This window comes from Anopheles ziemanni, chromosome 3 (assembly GCF_943734765.1).
Source record: "Anopheles ziemanni chromosome 3, idAnoZiCoDA_A2_x.2, whole genome shotgun sequence".
Classification (NCBI taxonomy): domain Eukaryota; kingdom Metazoa; phylum Arthropoda; class Insecta; order Diptera; family Culicidae; genus Anopheles; species Anopheles ziemanni.
The window spans coordinates 52274950-52299829 of record NC_080706.1 but is presented as its reverse complement, the minus strand read 5'-3'; the positions used below and the strand labels follow the sequence as shown (position 1 = coordinate 52299829).

At 43.8% G+C, this 24880-nt stretch overlaps 2 protein-coding genes across 2 annotated transcripts in view; one reads left to right on the top strand and one right to left on the bottom strand.

Annotated features, from left to right (window-relative positions):
• The window catches only part of LOC131286883 (septin-1), a 208615-nt gene that overhangs the window by 20153 nt on the left and 163582 nt on the right, over nucleotides 1-24880 (top strand). The gene's annotated exons all lie outside the window — the stretch shown is intronic.
• Nucleotides 2116-18502, bottom strand: LOC131286878 (phospholipid-transporting ATPase ID). Its single transcript, XM_058315886.1, has 22 exons — nucleotides 17512-18502; nucleotides 15085-15143; nucleotides 14751-14963; nucleotides 14129-14665; nucleotides 12575-12658; nucleotides 12353-12487; nucleotides 12025-12273; nucleotides 10411-10710; nucleotides 9944-9961; nucleotides 9132-9298; nucleotides 8899-9022; nucleotides 8653-8826; nucleotides 8286-8562; nucleotides 8046-8198; nucleotides 7603-7816; nucleotides 5974-6263; nucleotides 4381-4604; nucleotides 4078-4303; nucleotides 3903-4006; nucleotides 3589-3837; nucleotides 3377-3496; nucleotides 2116-2559 (listed from the first exon to the last, which is right to left on the bottom strand). Exons 1-22 carry the CDS (start codon nucleotides 18500-18502, stop codon nucleotides 2215-2217), a joined length of 5253 nt encoding a protein of 1750 aa, XP_058171869.1. The 3' UTR covers nucleotides 2116-2214.

Here is a 24880-nt window from a genome sequence, read left to right as displayed (position 1 = left end):
TCTTTGATTTCATTTGGTTAGCATTTGCATTAGATGCACCACACCGCGCCTTTGTACAACACACATTAAATATCGAACGTTGCCGCATTTATATGTCGTCCATTGTTGTAGGATCGTGCACGATTGAAATGAGAGATTACAGATTACAGGCTGTTTATACAAATTCTAGCAAAAAGGAAAAATAATACGCCAAGCCGATTAAAATCATATCTTACGTTTCGCAGTTTAGAAAATGTACCCTCGCTTTAGCCTTTTTTGGGGGGACGGTAGCTTGGGATAAAGTAAGCCCGATTTATAACACACACACGGCAATAGCGGGACATGAAACAGAATCCTGTATGCTTAACGGACCTAACGAGGGTTACATTCGATAGGAAATTGTTTTAAAAATATCATAAAACTAAACAATTACTATTTAACATAATAATGTAAATATATGTAATACCCAATTTTCGCGAAGCGTTTGGTGTGTTCCTGTAGAGACTCGAAACATTCGCGCATTATAAAACAACTATCCCGTATACCAAAACAAGCAATAGCGCCTGATCCGAGGGAAATATAATGGTAACTCTGTTGATGATTCTTATGCGGTATAGAGTTGAAGCGCTACGAAACGAGCGAAAACTAATTCACATTTCTTTGCAATAACTTAACGGCGGCAATCAAAGCTGTGTCCACTAAAATTAATAGTTAATATTTTTCACTTGCCTCTCGTCACAATCGGTGTTCACGGGTAACATTTTGCCTTGTGCCCCAAGGGCCCCGCTCTTGTGTTCGCTATCTTCATGATTGTATCAGTCGTGATGTGTTCCATGTTCAACGTAGTTGTTTAGATTTCTCCAATTCTCCTTACCCATTCTCCGTTTTGTTCCTTTGGTGACAGACAAATATTGGCCGTGTATTTACAAACGGAAAAGTAACGGCTAACCTGTTCCATTCTGTTGCAGTTTAATGTGCTTCCAAAAAGGTAGCATAATCTTCATACCCCTGCACAATCCCATTCCCCTCATAAACTGCTGGAATTTAACTGTAGGCTACATCCTACTCGCCCTAAACCGTTTCATCGTACCTTTTTCTCCGTTTTTTGATTTTATGCCAGAGCTGGAGCTCAGTATGTAGGTTGTATCTTGCTTCGCTAGAGTTTTAGCTCGGTATTTTTTAAATATATCCATTTGTTTTACTTTCTTTTCCTTTCAATTTTGTTTCACAAGACGATCACAATAGGTTTATTTGTTCGGTTGCCATATTTCGAACAACCGTTGTTCCTCACACGAAAAAAATTAATCGGTTCCTTACATTGTACAAACATCCCGCTCACGAAACGCTAAAAACGGAAATCCTAACGCAACGATTAACGCCGTTAGACACACATACACACACACTATGAGATTTGTTTTTGTTCTCTGAGTTGTTGGGTGAAATAATGCTACGGTTCTACACGCGATAGGGCGTTCCCGTTCGTGTCCTCCCTAAACCGACCGTTCGTTATTGTTTTATGTCAAAGTGTATTTTAATTCTGCTCCAATCTGTGAGTGCGAGATTCAATTTTTTTTCCTTACTTTTTCAGTGACCATCCGAAAACTTGTACGCCAATGTGCTTCGAGTAGGAACGATAGTCGCACGAAAGTCGTGAGTGTGCATGACGAGAGAACGGCCCTTGCCTGTACGGTTGGAAACATATATGATCCTCGAAATAATGCCATACATGCACACATACATAGGAGAACGACGACACCGAGAAAGTTTGAGATTGTAGATACTTTTGCATTTGGTTTAAATACGTCAAGAGATTCGGATTGTTTGAATGAGAGTTTCTTTTGTAGGATATTTAATTCTTACTTTGTAGGGGAGCAAGAAGCCGGAAAGTAAATAAGTTAGTTTGAAAAAACAATGGGTTAAATTGGAACGAAAATTATCGCATGTTGCTAGCGGTATGCGGTAGGTGTATCGTTTAACAAATAGAACTACACAGACATTCGCCTGCTCATGCTATAACTTTATCAAGGCGTTGTTGTCGCGGATGTTCATTTGAACGCACATTAAGTACATACGTACCCAGCAACGACCGGGTCGTACAAAACCGGCGGCAGGGATGCACAGTGGTACAGTAGGGAGATGTTGATAGCCTTCGCAGGAAGGTTGGACTGCGCGTGAATGATGAAAGCATGATCATGATCCTACCAGGTACACTGTCGAGCAGCCTCTCGTATCGGGTTAGAGGTTGATCGTGTCCAAATCCTGACAGGGCGCTCGAGGACTGTGGTCGCTGTTCGAGCTGCCGGGTAGATTCACCACCTGATTCCCGCCATTCACTGCCGCCGCGTTGCCCGCTGCTGGTACAACATGCGTTCCGGTTCGTGTCAAGGTGCCACCACCACCACCACCACCGGCCCCGTTGATGGTGGTGCTGTTGGCGTTATTGTTGCTATTATTATTGTTATTGTTCTTGGTCGATTCGGTTGATTGCTGCTTTTTGCTGCCCAGCCCCAGTGGGAAGGCGAAGTCCTGCGGTAGTTTGCGCATGATCTTACCGGACGTAATGAGCCGACCGAATCCTTCCTGAAATTGGAATTGGTAATTTTCATTTTTAATATCTCTAAAATGATTGAATATCTAAAAAGAGGGCTTCGATTTTCAACCCAATTCTGCTTTGAGAAAAAAAAAATTCATTTATTTTTGTTCGACCAGTTCCGAGTATTTTTACCGCTCTTTTACAAATTACTGTAACTTTGTCATTTTTACAAAATTTTCGAATCCATAAACGGCTACTATTTAGTATATTTGTAGATTTTTAGCGTTTTTGTTTTATTTTTGTGCACCTCTCCATCACTCTACTAGCTCGGTGTAAATAAAAAAGGGACGAGTCAAAATGTTTTTGATCTTTATATTTTCCAACACAACGCAAAAACATTGAGCCCAGAAAAGAATTATGTGCTAAAAAAAAATACAAAATCATATATTAAAAAAAGTAGTTTCAGAACAGAAACAAACTAAGAAAAATAAAAAAAAACCGTAACTTTAAGATCAATTATTCGTCGTTTGAAATTATGTTTGAAAGGTGGCACAATGTATTTGTACCTTTCCTACTGCACACCTTTTGATAACGTGAAAGTTGAAAAGCATTCCAACCCGATCTTTTTTCCTTCACACCGAGCTGGCGGATTAATGGATAGGGGGTGCATCATAAGAAATCAAAAAAACACCAAAAAAGAGAAAATAAATATACTAAAACGTTAACGTTAACCGAAAAGAAAATGTTTCAGAAACGACAAAGTTATAGCATTTATAAAAGAGTGTTCAAAAACACCGCTAGAAAGCATACGGACAAGATTTCAAAGCAATGTATTTTAGTGTGAATGGCATTTGGGATCGTTACCTGATGCGCAAAGGCGTAACCAGACCGCAATGATCGGCGCGCTTTTCGGGCCGACGGTGTCCGCAGGACGTCACTGCTTTGCCGTGAGCGTAACAGTGCCAACCTTTGCTGTACGCGAATCTACAGAAGGAAAGGAGGTATAAAAAGAAAGTGTGATGGTTTTGCAGGGAACATATGTCACCCGCCAGGACCAAACGCCAACCAATCCGTACCTTATCCGGAAGGCTCGGGAAAACATCGACAAAGTAGAAGCGTGACGCGAGGACCGGTATCATCAACACGATCACCGTCAGCACCGTCGTGAACCAGAAGGTGGCCTCCTTCATGGCCTGCGTAAGCGAACCGACGTACGGGCCACCGATGACGTAGTTGTAGAAGTAGTCCAGAAAGAAGTACCACAGCAGACTGCCCCAGATCATGATGTGATTGAAGACGGTCCAGTAGGACGTGTCGAGCGCGATCTGGGGGAAAGGCGATAGTTGTCATTAGTACGGTTTTGTTCGGTGACGAATGGAGCAAGACGTACTTGTGCGGTATTGTCGAGGATGAGGATGGTGGCCACTACCGATCCCAGCAGCATGTGATCGTTGAGAACGTATCCGTCTGGGGAGATGCCGTCCTTGTAGGTGCCTTGAGAACGACAGAGTAGAAGGACATGTAGAGGACGAAAGCACTACATGAGGGAGGCCAATAAAACTTACCGTATGGTATCAGGAACAGTATCAGGGAGCTGAAGATACCGTGCAGCACGCTCCGGATGAACTCGGTCGTGTTGAACAGAGCGTTCGTAATACCCGGTGTGTACAGCTTCGGATAATCGACACTACTCTTGTCGGATACGTCCTGCTCGAAGATGCCCAACGCTAGCACCGGCAGCGACGTGTAGAAAAGATTGTACACCGATATGAACATTGGGTCGAAAACGGTCTACGGTTTGGATGGGAGAAGAAGAAGGATTAGCGTGACGTATCGATCGACTGAGCAGTAACGCCAAAGTACCTTACCTGAGCACTGAAGCCGCAAAAAAATGCATACCAAAAATGGCACAACGTGAATGCAAAGTTTTTATAGAAAAAGTAGCGCAAAAATTTACACATCCGGTAGTAGGACCAGCGGCCATGTACCAGCAGCAGTCTTTCGAGAAATTTGAACTGAGCTATCGAGTAGTCGCTCGCCAGGACGGCCTGCATGCCTTCCTGGCCCGAGATTCCCACGCCAATGTGTGCGGCTGCGGCAACGAGAAGGAAAAGGACAGAAATGATTTAAAAATGCATTTTCAATACTGGAATGATTTGTTTACGTTGAAAAACTTTACTACAATTGAGTTATGGTTCATTTTTTGAGTTGGAATGTGACTTTTGTAAATAGTAAAGGGGTTAGGGATACATAGGGAAATATGCACCTCAGAGGCAAAACGCACTTTTTTTCATTTTTTTTCATTTCTTTTTTTTATGATAAACACATTTTGGTCGTGAGTAAAAAGTAGTCTCCCTGCAAGAGTGAATTAAAATATGACCACCATATGAGTTTCATAGCTCTACATCAACAGAAAAACGAAATAAAAACAAAATAAAAACATTCAGCAAACAGCTCGGACAGGTTTTGATGTTGTTTTGTTTTCCACACCGCTAAGACAAAAACAGTGCAAAAATCGTTGTTTTTACACATAGCATACATCGTTCTGTTAATTAGAATCAAAATTCCATACTGCTTTTAAAAATCTCGGTAAGTATACAGATTCATTCTTATTTTTATTAAAACTGTGTTCAAGTATGAACGGAGGAAAAACCCCATATGTCTGGGCAAAATGCATCAGCAGTGTATGTAAAACCTAAAACGAATTCTGATACGTAAAACCGTTAAATAAAAGCACCAATTACTTCAATTTCATATATTTTGGCTCAAATCACAAGAAATAAGACTTTTTGATTGTTTCAAAATTGATTATTTGAGTATCACTATCATGGTGCATTTTGCCTAACAGTTCAAGAGCAATTTGCCTCTTTGTTATGGAGCGAATTGCTCCTTTCTTATGGTATATTTTACCCCAGCACAGCATTTGCCTATACCAGGTACAGATCTATCTCAAATTGAATTTTAAAGTAATTGGAAAAAATTTTGATTTTTTGCAAAAAAGGCAAAAACTAGATTATTAGTTTGAACCTTCACGAACCAAATTAATTGATAAAATCAATAATTATTAGCAAAGTTCATTGAAAAATCTTATTAGTTTTCCTCAAGAGGTGCACATAATCCCAGGAACCCCTACACTTGGTTTATAGAAAAGTATTGTCTCCTCGATCTTAAAAAATATAATAAAAGAGTTTTATACGTTAGAAATCCTCTTGTTCTACACTTCTATAACCCATAAATAGATAACTATTGAAAGTTGTGATTTAGTTATGAGGCCACTGTTGTGATATACCAATTTTCATTTGTAAAAAATGGCTTTTTGTTGAATTAAAATAAAATGCTGTCAGAAATAGATAAGTGTCTTGTCATAAAAAAACGCAAAATCAATCATTGCCCCCCAAACAAACTTTTGCGTAAAGTGTTACCCAACGATTCCAGGGGTCCACGCGGCAAAATGGGCCTACCTTTGATCATCGAAACGTCGTTCGCACCGTCACCGATGGCAAGCGTGACGGCATTTTTCGCCCGCTTGATCAACTCCACCACCATCGCCTTCTGAAGTGGTGTCACCCGGCAACAGATGACCGCCTTGCAGTGGGAAGCAATCTCCAGGAACTTACTCTCGAGCTCCGACGTGAGACAGTGCACCAGCGAGTGGCCATTGATGACCAGCGCGACGCCCGTGTTCTCGTCCAGCTCGGTCAGCGTCGGTTCGCCCTTCTCGAAGCCGTCGGAATAGTTGCTACAATTTACACTGCGTCAATAACGCGATCGGTTGCAGCAATGGGAAACAACAAAGACGATGGTATTTCGATTAGTACACGATCATGTACTCGCGATGTTGGTGAAGTGATTTAAGGATAAGGATAGGGACGGGGTGGGGTCGGTAGGAATGCAGGAAAGGAGTATGCCGAAAAGGAGTAAACATAAACAACCCACAGGCTCACAATAGTGAGCCCGCTACAGGGGAAAACCAAACATTTAGTAGAGTAGTTAAAGTACGACACAAGGAACGGGATATTGAAACTATCGGGAAGTTTGCTAGCGGTAAGAAACCGGAAATCCAAATCAGCTACAACTCAAATTTACACAAAATAAAATTACTATAAAAAGAAAGACAGTTAAGGACATTAAGGACAAACACGCATACACACACACACACACATACGGAGACGAAAGGAAAACCAGAATGGAACGAACTACACTACAACACTCACTAATTGGGGTGAGGCTTCGGTTTTCGGTTTTGGACATGGCTGGTAAACGGGAAGAGGGGGGGAGGTGTATAGATAGCAACAGCGTTAGACAGAGGGATTGATTGTTAGTAGAAGGGAGTGATCTTACTAGTGCTAGTTTGATTCATTTGTTCATCTGTACAGGCATATGAGGAAGGTATTGGCTAGCTTTGCGACGATACGAATGTGTGTTTTTGTGTACATCACGTCAGTAGTGTAATATTACCGGTCAAATACTTCGGAGGGGTGATCGGGGGTGGTGTCGCCAGTGCGGCTGCTATAGTACTGGTTTGTTTGAGTTTGGTATAGTTATGCAAAGAGAGTGATTGTACAATTCTTGAGACATTTGGGGGAAAAAAACGTAAGGGAAACGAAGGCTAATAACAATTAAACAACTAAAAGTTGCTATTATAGACAGAAAAAAATATATAAAAAAGAACAGTTTTGCGTATGTTAGGGTCTCGCCCAACATAAGAACGAAAAGAAACTAAAAGTGTACCAAAACCCGAGATAGTTTGAAAAAGACGTAAAGGAAATAGCAACAAGAAGAGTAATAACTGAACACACGGTACATTGTGCTGGAAGACAAGTGGAAAATAATGTTAATAGCAATAATAGGAACATTAAACAGATAGATAATTAAAAGAGAAAACACAACAAGGGGGACTGATTAAATCTGGGGTTCGGTATCAATCGAGTGAGTTACCACCGAAACCGGCTTGTTGTGGGGACGGGGGGAGTCGGAAGGTTTTGCTTTTGGAGTTATAGTAGCACATGGTAAACGTCAAAAAAGTATAAAAAACTAAATTAAAAACTTTGGCAGATCGATAGGGTCCGCGTGATCGTGTCGATGTGTACCTGTCCGGTGCCTCCTCGCTTCCTCCTATACTTGTATATTTATGTCTATTATCCCACCTAAACGTCACCACCGAAACCGAGGGGGGCGAGGTGTTCTGTATGTCCACCATCGGTCCCGAGCTACTGCTGTGCGCACCGTTCGCCGTGACGGCACTCGTTTCGCTACTCGCACCCGTCGTCGTTGGCGGATGCAGATTGCTAGCCTTGTGGACATCTGTGGGGAGAGCACGAACGGAAAGGGAAAAAAGGTCGATCAATGTTAGCAGCAGGGACATGGTACGGTCGATCCTGATCCGGCCTTGGAAGCGATCCTCGGAATACGATTCGAATCCCTTTGAGTTGTAATTTGACACATCCGGATCTCATTTGTACATATCCAGATCTGGAATCCAATCCTTTAATCCTACTCTTGGAAATCCAAATATCCAATGCGAAGTACTCACTTGTCGGGTGGTAGGTATTTACGATCCGCAGGGAATCCATGTACTTGCGCAGCTGCTGCTCCACCTCCACCTTCGTAAGGCCATCGATCACGAACACATCGACCATGTCGTCAGTAAGAAGCTGGCACGAATAACCGATATTTATTGCGGTTTCTAAAACAAAAAGCAAAGCACGAGATAGAGAAAAAAAAACGGTTAAACCAGGGAACTTTGACATAAACACAAGTCACAACGCCTTACCTTGCTTATCGCCCGTAAGGACCCACACCTTGATGCCGGCGAGCTGTAGGTTTGCTATCGTTTGTGGGACCCCGTCCTGGAGCTTATCCTCTATCGCCGTCACACCGACCAGTTGCATATCACATTCGATCTCCTCGTAGATTGCACCTAACTTATCCTCTCTACCATCTAAAGATAAGGCAGCTTCCCTCTGTCGCACGAGCCAGGACTCGTAGAACTGTTTCGTCAGTCGCCGCTCGGCGAGCACCAGCGTCCGTAAACCTTCGCCGGCGAATTTCTAACCGTGGATGGGAATGCATACGGCGGGATGAGAAAAAAAAAGAAAACTCCGAACGGACGCAGAAGTCCGACACCACGCGTGACTTACATTCAAATGCTCCTGCGTGCGGGCCTTCAGGTCGTGCTGGTTCGGTCCCAGCCTATCATATATCACACTATCGGCGCCCTTGCAGTACAGGATGATGGAGTTGTTGCGCCGCAGTACGACCGACATTCGTTTCCTAACATTATTAAAATCTAATATACTCAACAGTTCATATTCCTGTGGAAGGTGTAAAGAAAGCACATAAGCACGGGACCGTTCGATGTCGATCTCACCTCTTCACCCACCCACCTCTGTTCGTCCCATGACCTCAATTGTTATACTATTTGGTGCTCGCGATTTAAAAACAAATCCAAAGTTTCGCGCCGCCGACACGAGGGCCGCCTCGTCAGGACTTTGTGCTTGATAATCTAGTCTGGAAGGGAGAGGGAAGGAAAAAAAACAAACAAGGCAATGCAATGAATGTTGGGAAAATGTGACCACCCCATAACGGGCGGGAAACGACGACGATTCGTGTCACGTACTTGCCGTTCTTCTCCTCCGCCATCACGGTGTGGCAGAGCGCGAGGAGACGAAAAAAATTATGCGAATGCTCCTCGTCCGCCCGCACGTCGTCCAGCAGCGCCTGATCGTACCACCGGAACTCCGGTTCGTACTCCGGGTTGAAGGAAAAATCGACCGACTCCATCACCTGGACATTTGGTTGTGTTGTTGTTGTTTTTTTTTGTTTTTCATTTGAAACCCCATATTCCAATATCATAGATGATGGTAGAAATTGGATGGGCAGAATTATGGTACATGATGGCATGGATACAGTGCGGTAGAGGTAGAAGAAGATGATGGTTGAAGACAGGAGAAGAGATTTAGAAAAAAAAAGACACCAGTTGAGCGGGATGTGAAAAAAAAGAACCACAAACGATTAACCAGCAATGGATGCACAATAATGCGGCCAGATACACATGAATGGAACGCATTGATGTGGATCCTTCATTTTCAAAGCACACGATTGAAGCACAAGCGCTTGTTCCCTCCCCCTTGGCAAAACGATTATTTGCCGAATTTATCAACAGATGATTCTTTGAACTAGTACTAACTAAAACTGAAATATTCTATCGTGTAAATCACGCTACAATACCCTTGATGATCTTTTGCCCAATTTAGAAAAAAATTGTCTTGAAAAGAAAAACGTATGCAACGAAACAGAGAGCATGAATTGTTGGCACAGCGGGCGTGCATAAAACTTGCAACTTTTCGCGCACACAAGCACACATACATAATGTTGCAATGTGACAAACTGAACTATAATTATTGAATCTATATACGGTATGAAACTCACCACGCTGTATGAGGAAACCTAAACAGTCAATCGAACAGTTACAAAATGAAAACATTCTATTACAAATAAATCACAGCGCAATGCACTCACGGGTGAGTGGACTGCATATTGGATGTTTGAATTAAATGCTGGGAATTGCGGACGGTTTCGAGAACCATCACACGTGTGCGTTTCTACTGGCGCGCGATTGATGAGCAAAATTATCAAGAGTATTTTTGACAGCGCAAAGCTGAAGCGTAGTTGAATTCACGTTGTCGATCTATAAATTGAAGCAAAACAACTACTTTGTGTGATGAAACCTAAAATATTGAGAGTTCCTAATCGCAAGCGAACTAATAGTGTACGTATTTCTATGAAGAGAAAAAAAATCTATTTAACCAGACAGAATGCATTTGCCAAGGGTCCCGTGTGTCCAGTGGGACCAAAACAAAGGATAGACAGGTTTAACCAAACAAAATCATGCGTACATGCAGTCCTTGCGTGTTGTTTCCACTTGGCGGCACATCCGTGGACGACTGCGTCGGGAGATTGGGTTTTGTGTTTTGCTTAGTGGTGGATATGGACGTCTGCGTTTGTTGTTGGTCATTACTGTGCTGACTGAATCTAACATGTAGTGAAGGTGGATGCTTTTTGCTAGAGGGGCTTTTACTCTGAACTGGTTCGGTGGTGATGGGGGTTTTGGTGGTGTTGGTGGTGGGCTGTGGTGTGCTACGACCTGGCGGCTCTTCAGCGTTTAATAAAAGCGATGTGTTACTGTTGAAGGTAGCCTACAAGCAATGGTTTTATTAAATAGAAAACATGAGAAAGGGAAAAGGGATGGAAATAAAGAGAGATAGAGAAGAAAACAGACCGAGAGAGAGAGAGAAAGAGATACAGAGCGAGAGAGAGAGAGGGAAAGAGAGGGAAAATAGAAGAGAGAGAGACAAACAAATGATAAAAAATAAAATTAGTGTCAAATGAAACAAACATCAGAAACATAAAATTTGAAAACGAACAACACAAGTACAAAATAACAAACAAAACACAGATAGTAAGTTGGAACGAACCAAAATTTAAAATATGAAAACAAATGCACAAACAAACAATGAAAAAAAAATGAAAACGATCGATACGAGGGGATACGATCACGATCATAGAATGATATGCATTTTAGGAGAAGAAGTTGAGAGTTAGGTACACATACCGAGCAAAAAAATGCATAGGGAAAGAAAAAAAGAATACAAGAAGAATTAAGGTATATTTTCAAAACTTTAAACACATTTAGATAATAGCGAACACACACGTACACGGGACAATACTATTACTTTACGCACAATCATCAGATTTTTGTTTTGTTAGAAAATGTATCAATAACACACGGGAGACGACACACTCAAATCAAAAGGACAAAAAACAGGGGGACGTTGGTTGGGAATGAACGAACGCAGTATACGATTTGGTTTAGTAAGGGACTCGCCCAAAACACACAAAAGTTCGTTCACTGGCAAGTATTGCGTTAGTGTTTTGCAAAATAGTTTTTAATATTTAATGTAGAGCAATTGCAGAATGTGTGTGTGTGTATGTGTGTATATGTGTTAACTTGCACGAAGCGCCCTTTTGCTTGTTTTGAAGCTATTTGGTACAGCTTTATCTCATTTACGTTCAGTGTTTTCATACAAGAATGTACGGAGTTGAGGCTTACAGGAATAGTTAAGCCGAGAGACTAGATTGGTGTTCCATTTGACTAAAGTGAATATAACGAATCACGATGAAAAGGAACGTTATCTTAAACGTATCGTCTTTATGATAACGTGTGCAGTAACTTTTGCAAAGTTGAACAACTAAACACACTGGTAAAATGTATCACACGCTCTTTGTCCATACTAGAGCAGACCGAGGATTAGCGGATTAGAAACATTTTACCAAAAACGGCACTAAAAACGGGTGACAAGGGAATCACGACAGAGAAATAAATAGAATCGAAAAATACTACGGCAAGCCTCAATCGTCTACACTTTTTATCTGTTTGTACGGAAAGGGGAAGGAGGATGGTAGTTTTGCAGAACTTGTGCCACAGCGGGATTGCGCCTCCGCGTACCTACCTCCGACAGTTCGACCGTTTCGCCGGTCCGCACATCCACCACATCACCGTAGGCACGGCCGGCGATGCTGCATTTGTTGAAGGTCATAATGTTCTGCGTCAGCGTGCCCGTTTTGTCCGAGAAGATGTACTGTATTTGGCCGAGCTCCTCGTTCAGCGTCGTTGTCCGTGCTTTGGCGTGGGTTTTCGTCTTTTCGTAGTACATCTTCTCGTCCCAGTTGATGAGGAAGGATTGCGCGAAACGTATCACCTGGTGTAAGGGAAGGAGAGACGGAAAACCAAAAATCAGTTAAAACCCTTGGCTTCAGCAACGCGGCTCGATACCATACCTCTACCGACACGTATAAAGATATTGGCACCACTGTGTTCAGTACGATTGCGTAGGAAAAAAAGACTAGACACCCGATACTGATTGCACCCTGCAGATGATCCTTCGGGATTATCCTTTCCCATGGCAGATAGATCTGAAATGTGAATGAAACAAAATGAAACGTGGACAATATCAGGACACGAACATCGTCAATACGATGGTCGGAGGAGCTGGTACTTACTTGAAATTTATATCCTACAAACGCTTCCCATATTGCGGACGCAATCGTACAGAAACCGCATATGGATAACAGAAAGAACACTATCTGTGGAGGAGAGAATACAAACAAACCCGTTAAATACATGAAGGAAAGTACATATTTTTTTATATCTATTTTCACGATGCGGGCCGTATTGTACAAGGAAAGTACATATGATATCTCTTTTTGATTTCATTTTAAAAATGAATAAAAAATCTAGTTTCGAAGATCAAAAATGAAAAACTTCTACAAACTTAAGGAGTAAAACCTCCGGAACTTAATATCGTTCAAGATGTTGACACTTGTCGCCTGGTTAATGGATGAACGGAAAACAAAGATATCACATAGTAAAAAAAGAGAGGGTTTCATGCTCCATCCCAAGAATGTGTATGAATCATTCCACCCAGACAAACGGAGGGGAACTACCGATGCCTGGAAGTGATCGATCGAAGAACAATCATGTCACTCAGATAACACGGAAAGCATTCAGTACGGGTGGACAAATGATGCGTCACCAAGCATCAACGTTCAACCATCTGGTGTTACGCCTACGATGCAAATCAAGCTAATGAAACAGCCAATCGATTACTACGTCATCCGGCTGTCTACAAGGAGTCAGGGTGAAACAAAGGGCCAGACTGTAAGCGAGCGGCGAGACGGTTCAAACAAGATGCCGCCGATATCTGCTAATAGTTGTCGCTTTCGGCTTGGATGCATTTTTTTTTATGTACCATTGCAAGCAACCTCGTTGTTACGTGGTTGAGTGTAGGTTGATGATTCCGCACTTGACATCGATATTTTTCTCTATAAAGCTGTGTTGTTCAGGGTACGTGATAATTATTAAGCCTTACGGGGGCGATCATTACCAACAAGACATAATATGAATTGGACTTCATTCATCGCACTCCAATCGAGGGTGCATATTGATCGCCTTCATGATCGGGAGTAAATTTTCCATTTTTACCACGTCTAACGATAACGATTAGATTAGATTTTAAAAATTAGTAAGCAGTAGAAAATTGTAATTGATCAGGACAGAAAATGCTGTAAACCATGATCATTTTTTTTTCTATAGGCCATCGTTTTTTAAGAGACCTTATGTTTAAAGAATGAATAAAAATGAATAACATTTCATATAAGTGTTTCCTGATCAGTTATAACATTTGAAAATACTTCACCAATTCACACATTTTTGTTGATGATGTTTAAGTGCATATGCTCAATTTTTTAACCAATCGATCCACCTCGATCGTTCGTTATTGTTATTTTCATCTCCATCCATACCATTGATGCATTGAAATATTCTAAGCATGATGATTAAACACGCAAACGACTATCTTTCAATGTTTTCTCTATGAAATTTGAATAAGATGAAATGTTTTTCATTTTATCATACTATGTAGGATAGATAGGTTCGTAGTAAGAAAAGAGTACCTAGCATCTCCTCTAGGAACATCAAGGACAATACAAACAAGCAAAAATTAAAAGGCCATGCCTCAACGTCGGATGGCCAATCGCCCCAGATCATGTACTCACTCCTATGATTATAAAATTTAATAGCCTATCGATGGTCGTCCGTTTGAATTTGGTCTTCCCGGAGTTCTGCATCAGCTTGGTGTCCTTGCCGGCGAAGATCACGACACCGTAGCACCACTGCGTGTTGCGGATGATGCAGCCGCGCAGCAGTATCTTTTCGTTGTCGAGCGGGTAGCGCTGGTTCTTCCACGTCAGCGTGCCCTCGAACTTGTTCAGCAGGTTGTTCGGTGGTTCGCACACGATCTCTCCGTTGAACTGCCACAGCAGGTCCTCCTGCTGGCCCATGGCGGCCGTCTCCGGCAGGCACTGTTTGCACTTGAGATTCGTCTCGCCGTCCAGCTCGGCCGTCTCGATGAAGCACAGGCCGTTGGGTTCGCTCGACGACAGCAGCAGTATGTCGGCCGCCACGAACTGGTCGTTGTCCATCCGGATGATGTCGCCCACCTGCACGCCGGACCACCGCTCGTCCACCAGCTTGCCGTGCCGGAGCGCCTTCGAGCGGCGGTTGTTAACTTGCGAATCGGACATGTGTCTTTGCTGCGGGACGAAAGAGCAAAAGCGTTACGTTAAATAGCAACGCACGGGACTGGGGGGTTCCAGTGAAGGCTTCCGCGGAACTCACGAAATCATCGTAGGCATCCTTGATGGCGGTCAGCATCAGTACACCGATCAGGGGTATCGCGGTGGTGACCGGCGTCAGCGACGAGATCGCTGGTATCAGCTGCAGGATTAGCAGACACAGAAAGTAAAAGTTGGCAAGACGTTGGAACTGCTCCAGCAGGTTCAAAGGCAGAAATGTTAATATCGAATATTTGGACGTTTTGATGTAGTTATTCTGCGTGCCGGGAACGGAAGCGATAAAGAAAGCGAAACAAACGGGACGATAAGAGACCAATCGAATGCAAATCGCTTGTTGCTGCAGACTGGCTGCACAGCATGGTTTTTCATTTACTTACAGCGTATTTAAATTGTGTGTTGTATTCTCTATCGTTGGCTCGTATTCGTCGTTCATTTTCTAATGATGAAAAGAAGAGAAAAAAAACATAATAATAGTTAACATATGAAGGATGAAAAATACATAAAATATGTGTACAATATTATCAAACAAATAGCGTATGTAAAATATCCAAAATAACACAAACTGGGTTATGATTAACATGCGTGTGATTGAAAAACAAAAGCTTCATAAACACGTATTGAGCTAAGTGTTATACAGTGCTATGGGATGCCTTTTTCATACTTGATTTTTCTCCAGCAAGAAAAAGTGTGCCAGTAAGGGTAAGCAGAAAAGTGGTAAAGGCTCGCAGTTTGAAAAATAAATAGAGAATATTTGCTAAATGTTAAGAACACGACTCTTTTGCTTCTTCTATTTTTTTTAATCTAATGGTACTTGTTTTTAAAGAATAATGCTTTTCCTAAAGCAATTTTACGATCATACAGCCTTTTTCTATGGATAGATCAAGCTTAAACAAGTTGATCACCTCTGTAAACTCCGGTATCGAATCGTGAAAGTGGAATATGGCATCTTAAAATCCATCATGGCATCTGTGAACTTCGTTACTGACTCCATAGATTTGGATATCAGATCCTTAAACTTCTTCATCGGATTGTCCGATCGGAGGCCGCTTTGTTGCCCCGGTGAGGTAAGATGGACCGGTATGTTTTTAGTTGAATTAAGCCATTTAAAAAAAATATGTAATGTAATGTGTTGATTAACGTATCTAGTAGAGCCTATGTGAATTTTACGGCACGAAATTAACATCTCAAAAAGAAAACGAGAAAAACCAAATTGACTCAAAATAATTTCATATTTTGTTACTATTATTTAAGGTATTGCAAGTGTTAAAATTATATTTTTTTAATCAACCTAGCATTCTTATTGAACTTGAATATGGTAATCAACGAATACCGAAGAGAAGCTGTTTTAATTATATCCGAATTTTAAATAAAAGACAAAAAACTAACGGTCCTCACAATAGAGCATAATGCACCGGCCCAGGTGGGGCAAGATGCCCTAGTATTCAAAATGTAAACAATGGGGCATGATGCATCATCAAAAGAAGATTAAGTCAAAGTTGGGCGTACGGATTCACGCATTCTTGATTTAAATATGTCTTATGTCGAACATGTGATGTGAGTTTCTTAATACATAATTAATATTCGTTTATTTAATATAGTTTAAGTCTTAATGCAAAATTTGGGTATTTTTTGTGATGTGTTTTAATATAACAGATCAACTGGATTACAAAACCTCAAACTTTAACAGTGTCAGAAGTGCTACCTGCAAGGTTGATGTAATTATAAAGGTTATGCCAAGGCGATTTGTATAAAAGACCATAAACAGATCCATAAAAATATTCAATAACTGTTCGGAAATCAGCAACGAACTTATATTCAAACTCTCTGTCGAATACTACACCGCAAAATTCAAACCAATGTGGGTTAGATGGATTCAATATTCGACTGTTTACTTGTGCCTCTGCACAGACTTTTTCAACAAGCAACCTTGGTACTTCTCGTGTTTGTTTTTGGGGTCGTCTTGTCCCATACGTCGCTGTGCATACTGCCCCCCCGTTCGGGCCATCTTGCCCCAAGATTGTCAAAGGAGTCAAAATCGAAATGTCCTTCGAAAACTTAATTTAACAAGAACTTGAAAAGTTTGAAGTGACTTTTTCTTATTTTTCGTACATTTAAAAGATGTTTGTGAAGTTAACAATAAAAAGTTAAAATGTGTTATTGAATGTTTTTTTGATTAAGAGGGGAGGGGTGGGGGGAGTCATGTTGCCCCACTTTACCTTACATAAATAGTCAACTATTTCAAAAAGGCTAAACGGTACACAATTAACATAGCTTTTAAGGAACAGCTAATTAACAATAATTGATTAAGCTATAACACATTTTGCCTTGAGTTACAATTCCATTGAAAATGAGAGGATCTACAAACAAAACAATGTGGTGTATAGTGGTGAAATTAAACCCTACCCTACGTGAACCTACCAGGAGCGAGCAATGTGGAACAAATCAAAAATACGAATATGATCAAGCAGCGTACCATAGAACGAGTGAGATGGTGAGATGAGATGACATCGGTTTGTCGGATGCGAATGTGCAATTTTTCGAAAACAATGAATCCAGTGCTTCATCATGCGGTTTGGTGCTGGACATAAAGCCCCATACAAGTGCTAGGACACATGGATGGAAATGCCGGTAGATGAGCGAAATGAGATGACACGCAACACAAGTGGGTGTTAAAGCGCAGCGGAAGAAGAAAATACTTTGGTGGGTCGAGTGGGTGCATGTTGGCAAAGAGGGAGGAGATGCATAGACGGCATGCAAGATGATGCCGATGGGTATGGGACGGTGCTGCGGCAGCAGGTGTTTACCCCCGAAAATCGACCTCAGCCGGGTGGCTCCGTTCGATATGTAAGATTGGCCACGGTCGAAGGACGACTTGGTTTCGCTCCGATGGATCGTCACCGGGGCGGCCTTGGTCGGTTTCTTGTTGGTGTGCCAGACGCCCAGCTTCCCCAACACCGACGCGATAGACGCCCGAAGCCCGTGCTGGGCCGCATGGTGGTGTCCCCCGTTACCACCGGCGCTTCCTCCACCGCCCCCGCCTCCACCACTACCATCTCTACCACCTCCACCACCGAGGCAACCTCCGGCCATGCCTCCGTCATTGTCGTCATCGTCATCGTCGTCGTCGTCGGTTCCCTCGTCTGTGCCATCGGTATTCGCCCGTTCGTCGCGCCCTCCGTCACCCGTCCCAGCACCAGTGGTCCCGCAGGAGCTCAGGAGCAGGCGACCCGTGCCGGCGGAACCGCACCGGGCGCCTCCACCGCTCCGGGACCGCATGGCCCCGAGCGTCTCGCAGCTCTCCAGCACCGGTGCGTCGTCGAGCGTGTTGGAGCTGTCCGGTGCGTGGAAGTCGACGTCGATGGTGCCGCCCTGCTCGTACTGCTGCTCACCGGGGCTCGAGTAGAAGTTCACGTTCGGCTCCGAGCGCTGCGGGTGCAGGGGCCGGGTCGGGGCCAGGTTGTACAGGCTGCCGCAGCTTTGCGAGTTCGACTTCCGGCGCGTGCTGGTGCGATTGCGCCGGAACCGCTTCCGCTTCGGCGGCGATCCTCCGCCGGCGGTGCGTGGCATCATCTCGCGCTCCTCGGCCGAGGCCAGCGTCGTCGTCGCGCCGGTTCCGGAACTGCCGCCTAGCGTCACCACCTGCTGCCGACGGACGCCACCACCCATCGGGGCGGCGCGCCTTGCACGGCCGTGACCGGAACCGTACGGCGGCATGCCATCGTCGTCGCTCGAATCATGCCGCAGCTCCAGGATCTCCAGCTCGACCGAGTCCGTCGTGGCGTGCGAGATTGGCATATCTTCGTCGTCGTCTTCGTCGTCGGCACGATCACTATAACATCAGCAAAACCGTGGTGCTGTACCTTCCCTCTAACATCATATCACCCAGCGGAGCGCCGCTAGATTTCCTTGGACTTTTGAGCCAAAATGAGACACACACACACGCGCACACACCGTCGTCCTGAGGGAAACCAGGACACACCGTGGGCTCACATAGTAAAACTACGAATACAATCTCGCGCACGCACGGAACACCAAATATATCGAATTTAAGCACACTTCACTCTTTTGCTGTGTGTATGTCACTCTCTGGTATGTCGCAAGCGGGTCACCAACTTCACTGTCAATTAAATCACTTGTCACGAGCGGAAAGTTGGGCTGGGTTTCAACAACTACAACTGGCGAGGGAGAGGCAGAATCGCTTTGATTATTACTCAATCAAAAATACATTCATCTATCGATATTGTTCCTTTCCGAGCCGTGGGTCAAGATCACCACACACGCACAAACTTACGGACAAACCCAGGGGAACCCCATTCTGAGGCGCGCGCTCGCGCCAAACCAAACGATTTGTTTAATTGGCTTAATTGTGGCAGAAATCCATAGCGGGGTTCGCTCTTTACGAAGCATGACAAATTGTTGCTCGCCCGACGGTGCCGTCTTGGTGGCGTCAGTCCCCCCCCACATCTCGTGAGGCTGATGTCATGGTCGCGCAAGTGTCAAAAGTTTAGCGGAAATTCATTTTATGGTGGATGTTAAAGGCAGTCAAAGGCGGTAAGAGTAACGGGGCCGAGATAGCTTTCCTCGACTAGTTGGTGACACACTTAGAGGCGAGTTCAGCTTTGGTTGAACCGGTGAAGGTGAACAAATCAATTGGTTCCAGCGAGCGGGATTGATTTATCACGAAGGAATAGATATCCAATATGCCCGAGCAGTAAAAGCGCAGGAGTCGTAAAAATCCCGCCAGAATAGTTTTGTGCAAAATTGAGGTTAATTAGTTTGTCAACGAATGGGTAATGAGGGGTGGCAGGCTTAATTAAAAAAGATCACATCAGCTCCTTACCGCTCGTACTTTTATGGTCTTATTGTGATCATCAACTCACATCACCGAGAGGGTTCCCCAAAACTTATGGACGGGGCGTGGGCGAGCCAGCGTACATCTTGGAGCTCTAAGCAGTATAGACGTTAGTGTTAGCAAATCGTTATCTTTTCCCAAACGTTAAATACTCTAAGAGCAGAGACGGAAGAGTGGACTACGCGGCCACGGAGGGCACTAAACTTAAAGGGGCCCGGCCTGTAAACCTAATAAACTACCGATATTATTTTCCACTTATATTTTTCACATTTGATATGGAAAGCGAGCGATACAAACAATTTTTTTTCTAGTTAAATTTTTGTCATACTTAATATTGCATTATCATTGTTAATTTTCAACTTTAAAGCCTTGGTAGAACATGTTTTCCTTTGCCTTGCTTCGGTCTAATCATGCCGTTTAAAGAGTCTGCAATTCACGGGCTTAAGTGTGTATTGTAAAATGCACATTATTTTCCTCATCGCAGTCCAAATTGATCAATTCATTTAATAATTGGACAGCGATTTCATAGGTAATGTGTGAGCATGAAAAACTAAAAGATTAAATCTAGATATTTGCACTTTACAGAGAATATCCTCTATTAATTATAGAATCGATTTGAATTTGTTAAAACAGTTGACAAACATGAAATGAGAATAAGAAAAGTAGTGAAAAGAGTATTTTTGAAATGAAATGAAATCAAGTTGACAAAAAAGAACCCCCACTGTGTTAAATTTTGTTCTACTTCCTCGGTTAGTATCGCATAAATGAGTAAAAATGAACCAACATGTATTAACGTGTTTTTGAAGCACGAACACTTCGAATCAACGTCGCACAACGAAAATAGAAACAAAAAAGGCGAAAAAAATGTGAAGGGGTTAATAATAATTTTACTGCAAACTTCAAACATGTATAATGGATTGCTAGCTCTTAAAACACAAATGAGTCCAACTTTGGCCTTTGGCATAGAAACATGTGGGGCAATGGAAACATCTGGAGGGCTTCGATTATCCTTCCGGTTGGTGCCCCGGAATAGATTGATCCGTTCCTCCGTCTAAGAGCATTATCTGACAAATCGAATTTATAAAATGCGTTATTGCGTAAAATTTTTATAGATTCGGTGGATTTAAAGATGGCAGATACTATATCTTTAGAAAACCCTTGTTCATTGTTTATCATGTTCCCTCTCTTTTTAATTGTATTTCTATATTTGTGAAGATTTAGTGTCATTAAATATATCGATCTTCTTTACATACTCTTTATTTAAAAGTCTTGGAGGTTCTACAACTAGATCTTTTGCTTGATTAGGTTGGAAGTCAATTGTCAAACTTTTTCTTGACTATCCTCAACCTTGCCTAAGATTTGTCAATTTGAACTTCATGGAGCAGTATTTTCCTGCAATCTTATTAACTTAAAATGGTAAATGATACATTTTCCTTTCTTGTTCAAACGATGGAAACCATTTTTTTCCACGCAACAAAGTCACACACGTCTTTTTATCGGATGGTTGCTTACCCCAGTGCTGTACACACCCTTACAGTCGGATAAGAATCCCAGCAAAATGTGTCCTCCTTTTCGAAACAAACAACTAGCATCGCATTGTTTTCCGCGTTCAACAGCGAGGGAAAAGGCACAGGGAAATTGACGCATGGGGTAACTGCAGCATGCCTTCTTAGCAAGCACTATCACCGTTCAAATGATGGTGCAGGGGAAATTACGGGGGGAAATGAACTTCAAATGCACCCACGAGGCACCATTTTGTCCCACCCACCTCAAGGGTTTCACTGTGTGATGACGCGAGATAGGCAAGATGCAGTAATTTTTCGCGAAACGATTTAACCAAAATGCAGTTGCTTGCGTGCATAGGAGTGCGTGTGTGTATTTGCTTGAGTTTGCGATTGTCTTCAGAGCTCTATGGCAACCGGGGTTTTGGGTGAAACGGCCATGTGTACCGATATAGACAGAGCCGACCAGACGACGCGCCGTGCTGGAGCAGCACGCAGCGTGTAAAAATGGTCCACCCCCCTACACACGCACCCCTCACCCCACTGGACGTTGGGGAAAACGTTTCGATTTTTCGGTTTCGCACCAAACCCGTGGGGCCATTCGTTTCTAACGTGACTGTCCGGCGGGTGAGACGCCGATGGTTTGGTGGTAAGTGGAGTGTTTTTCCTTCGGGTCGAGTGGTTCGATTTGCCGTACGCGATCGGGGCCATTGGCCTACGAGTGGGTCGGTGGGTGGAAAAGTGCGCCGTGAGAACGCGAGGAGGTCATTGTGAGGTTATGATGCTTGACAGTTAATGATAATCGCACGCGCGCCAACGTCCCTCAGCCGTGTGTTGTAACGTGGGGGAGTCGATTGGGGGATCGTTCACAAGGTATGGGGAAAATAGAGAAGGGAGGGGAGGGCTTATTGTTAACCCTTCGCACGAACATCGATACTTTTCAAGCGGTTTCGAGTTTGATGGATCGCTCCAAAATGGAGAAGATAGAAGATGGAAAAAAACACCGTACAAAATAGGGACCCCGAGTGTAATTGCGTAATTTACAGACGACAAACGGTACCATTTACAACCATTTATACTCGAATGCAATCATCCAGTGCCGGCAATCAATTGTAATGTGATGTGATAAAATTGGTATTTTTCATGCGCCCCGGGAGCGCTTATTTCAAAACCGCACGTGACACTATCGGAAGAATTATTCACGGGGTGTTGATGTTGATCGGCGGACTGCCGGCATGTTTGAAGTTTCTGCACATAAACCCCAGGCACGAGCAACACAAACTAGAGATGCGCAAGACGATTCATTTCCACGAACTGAGCGATCCTAGATCGATCCCTATAAGGATCCGCGATCCGTTGGCGATTCGCGGATCGTGAGAAAAAGAAAAAAATACATTCTCAACACGCTAAAATACCGCCAAGTGAGATAGATTTCTCTAACCTCATAAACTCTCTCTTCCTGGTATCAGTGTCCCATAACAGATCAAAGAGTAACGGTAGTTTTACTCACCAAGCAACTTACTCACCAAACTCCGAAGGGAGACAAGTTGACGACGATCCGTCCACGATCCGTCCACGATCCGTCCAAGATCCGTCGGATCGCCTATACATTCAAAAACCTGGAGAAGTCTATGCTTGTGGGACGTTTGGTACTACTCTCACTGACTTTGGAAGGGGGATCTGTCGGCGATCCGTCAACGATCCGTACGGATCCGGCATGTATTCAAAAGCCTGGGGGATGTTCAGCGATTCATTCACGATCCGTCCACGATCCGTCCGATCACCCATACATTCTCGAACCTGGCATACCCCATGCAAATGGATTGTTTAGCTGATTGATATTATACTCATTACGCCTGAGGGGGGAAGGGGCAACGATTCATTTTTCACAGTTTTCCACTCATTCATTTAATTTGCCGGTAGCTTTGTCCCCTTTCCTGCGGGAGAGTAAAATGTAGCGACAGTGGTTGAAGCGACCACACGCAAATCGAATGGCCAAAATAACAGTAAAATAACGTGCGCATTCGTCAATGAATGAACTTGACCTAAAACATAAAATCAATTGGCAAGCTCCAAGGAAGGTCGATTAAAGAGCGATAGACGAAAATGAAAATAACAAACCAGGATAGAAGAAAGAAAGGAATACCTCACCTATTCCTCAAGCTTGGCTACAATGGTGAGCAAAGAGACAAAATGTTCGCTTGGTATGAGTCCCCCAGACTTTGAATGTATGGGCGATCCGACGGATCGTGGACGGATCGTGAATGAATCGCCCAAGGTCTCCCAGGCTTTTGAATACATGCCGGATCCGTACGGATCGTGGACGGATCGCCGTCAGGTCCCCCTTCCAAAGTCAGTGAGAGTGACTTCTCCAGGTTTTTGAATGTATGGGCGATCCGACGGATCTTGGACGGATCTTGGACGGATCGTGGACGGATCGTGGACGGATCGTGGACGGATCGTGGACACATCGTAGAGCCAAGGGAGACTTTTATTCACTGAGAAAGAGACTTAACGTCCCGCTAGGAAGGGGCCCAGGCTTTTATTGAATGAGACCGTGATTATGAGAATGGAAATCGTCGACTTGACTCCCTTTGGAGTTTGGTGAGTAAGTTGCTTGGTGAGTAAAACTGCCGTTACTCTTTGATCTGTCATGGGCCACTGATACCAGGAAGAAAGAGTTTGTAAGGTCAGAGTGATAGACAACTATCTCATGCAAGGTTTTGGCTTGAACGGACGATCCGTCGGATCCGCCGGATCGCTACTTTGTGAATCGGGATCCGTCGATCGCGCCTAGGATGGGATCGATCCGTATAGTTCCCGCTCTTTGGGCTCATCTCTAACACAAACACACAATATCCCACCATCGGCGATCAATACTTTGCTCAGTTAGCGTACATCCGTGTACAACTACCACCACTACCACCAATCCAGCCGAATTTCCATTCCGCTCGCGGCGATTTCTCCTCGAACGGTCGGTAAAAGGTGAAGGTTGGGGCGCGGCCCAAGGTCCGAGCGCGACCGTAAGAAGGACATCCGCCGGCGCTGGCAGGATTTAATGACAGGAAACGGTTTATTTGTTTGTTTGTTTGCCCTCTCCTGATGTCACCTCGGCTAGTTTGTCAAAGATTGACGGCTCCGTTGACGCATTGATGGATCCGTCGAAGTTCGCAGGGGGGGGGGGGGGGGGGGGGTTAGGGCTGGCGTCTTCCTGTCGCGCACATACACACAGCTAGGGCTCTGTGGCACTGTTGTTTACGCCACACGCGGCACACCCACATCGTACACCCCCGACACCCTTCTCCCCGTGTCCTCGAGGTCGTCGATGTCCTCGTCAGCGCAATGCAGCCTTACCACTACCGGACGGACACATGACAATCGATTTAATAACACACACACACACACACAAATTCACACGGTGTCGTACTTTCACCGCCCACCCGGTTATAGTTTCCTTCCGTTCACTTTTCTAGCATGCGGCAGGTTCGCTGATTAAGTCGGAAAGGAAAAACAACGCAAACAACGCCACGGTGCACCGAAGGATGTACTTAATCCGCTTCGGCCACTACCATACCATACCACGGCCAGCGAAGGAGAGCGCCTGTGTTAATGGTACTTTTTATTTTTACTTTTTATCGCAAATGTATCTTCCACCCAACCGAGCCGAAAGAAAACCTTAAGCAACCATTCTCGCCTTGAAGCACACCCGGTGGAATTGTGCATGGATACACACGGATAGTCCGGCTGTTTTAGCTTTTCTTCGTGTAACAAACGACCCTTTCGCTCTGTTCCGTTCTTTCCCTCTCCCTCTCCCTCTCT

Excerpts from the sequence above, each read along its gene's own strand:
- LOC131286878 (XM_058315886.1), bottom strand. The coding sequence starts at position 18,502 with ATGCCAATCTCGCACGCCACGACGGACTCGGTCGAGCTGGAGATCCTG. Across the intron at positions 12,488-12,574 it reads TTGTAGGATATAAATTTCAA|ATCTATCTGCCATGGGAAAG; the intron begins GTAAGTACCAGC and ends TTCACATTTCAG. Across the intron at positions 8,827-8,898 it reads AGGTCATGGGACGAACAGAG|GAATATGAACTGTTGAGTAT; the intron begins GTGGGTGGGTGA and ends CACCTTCCACAG.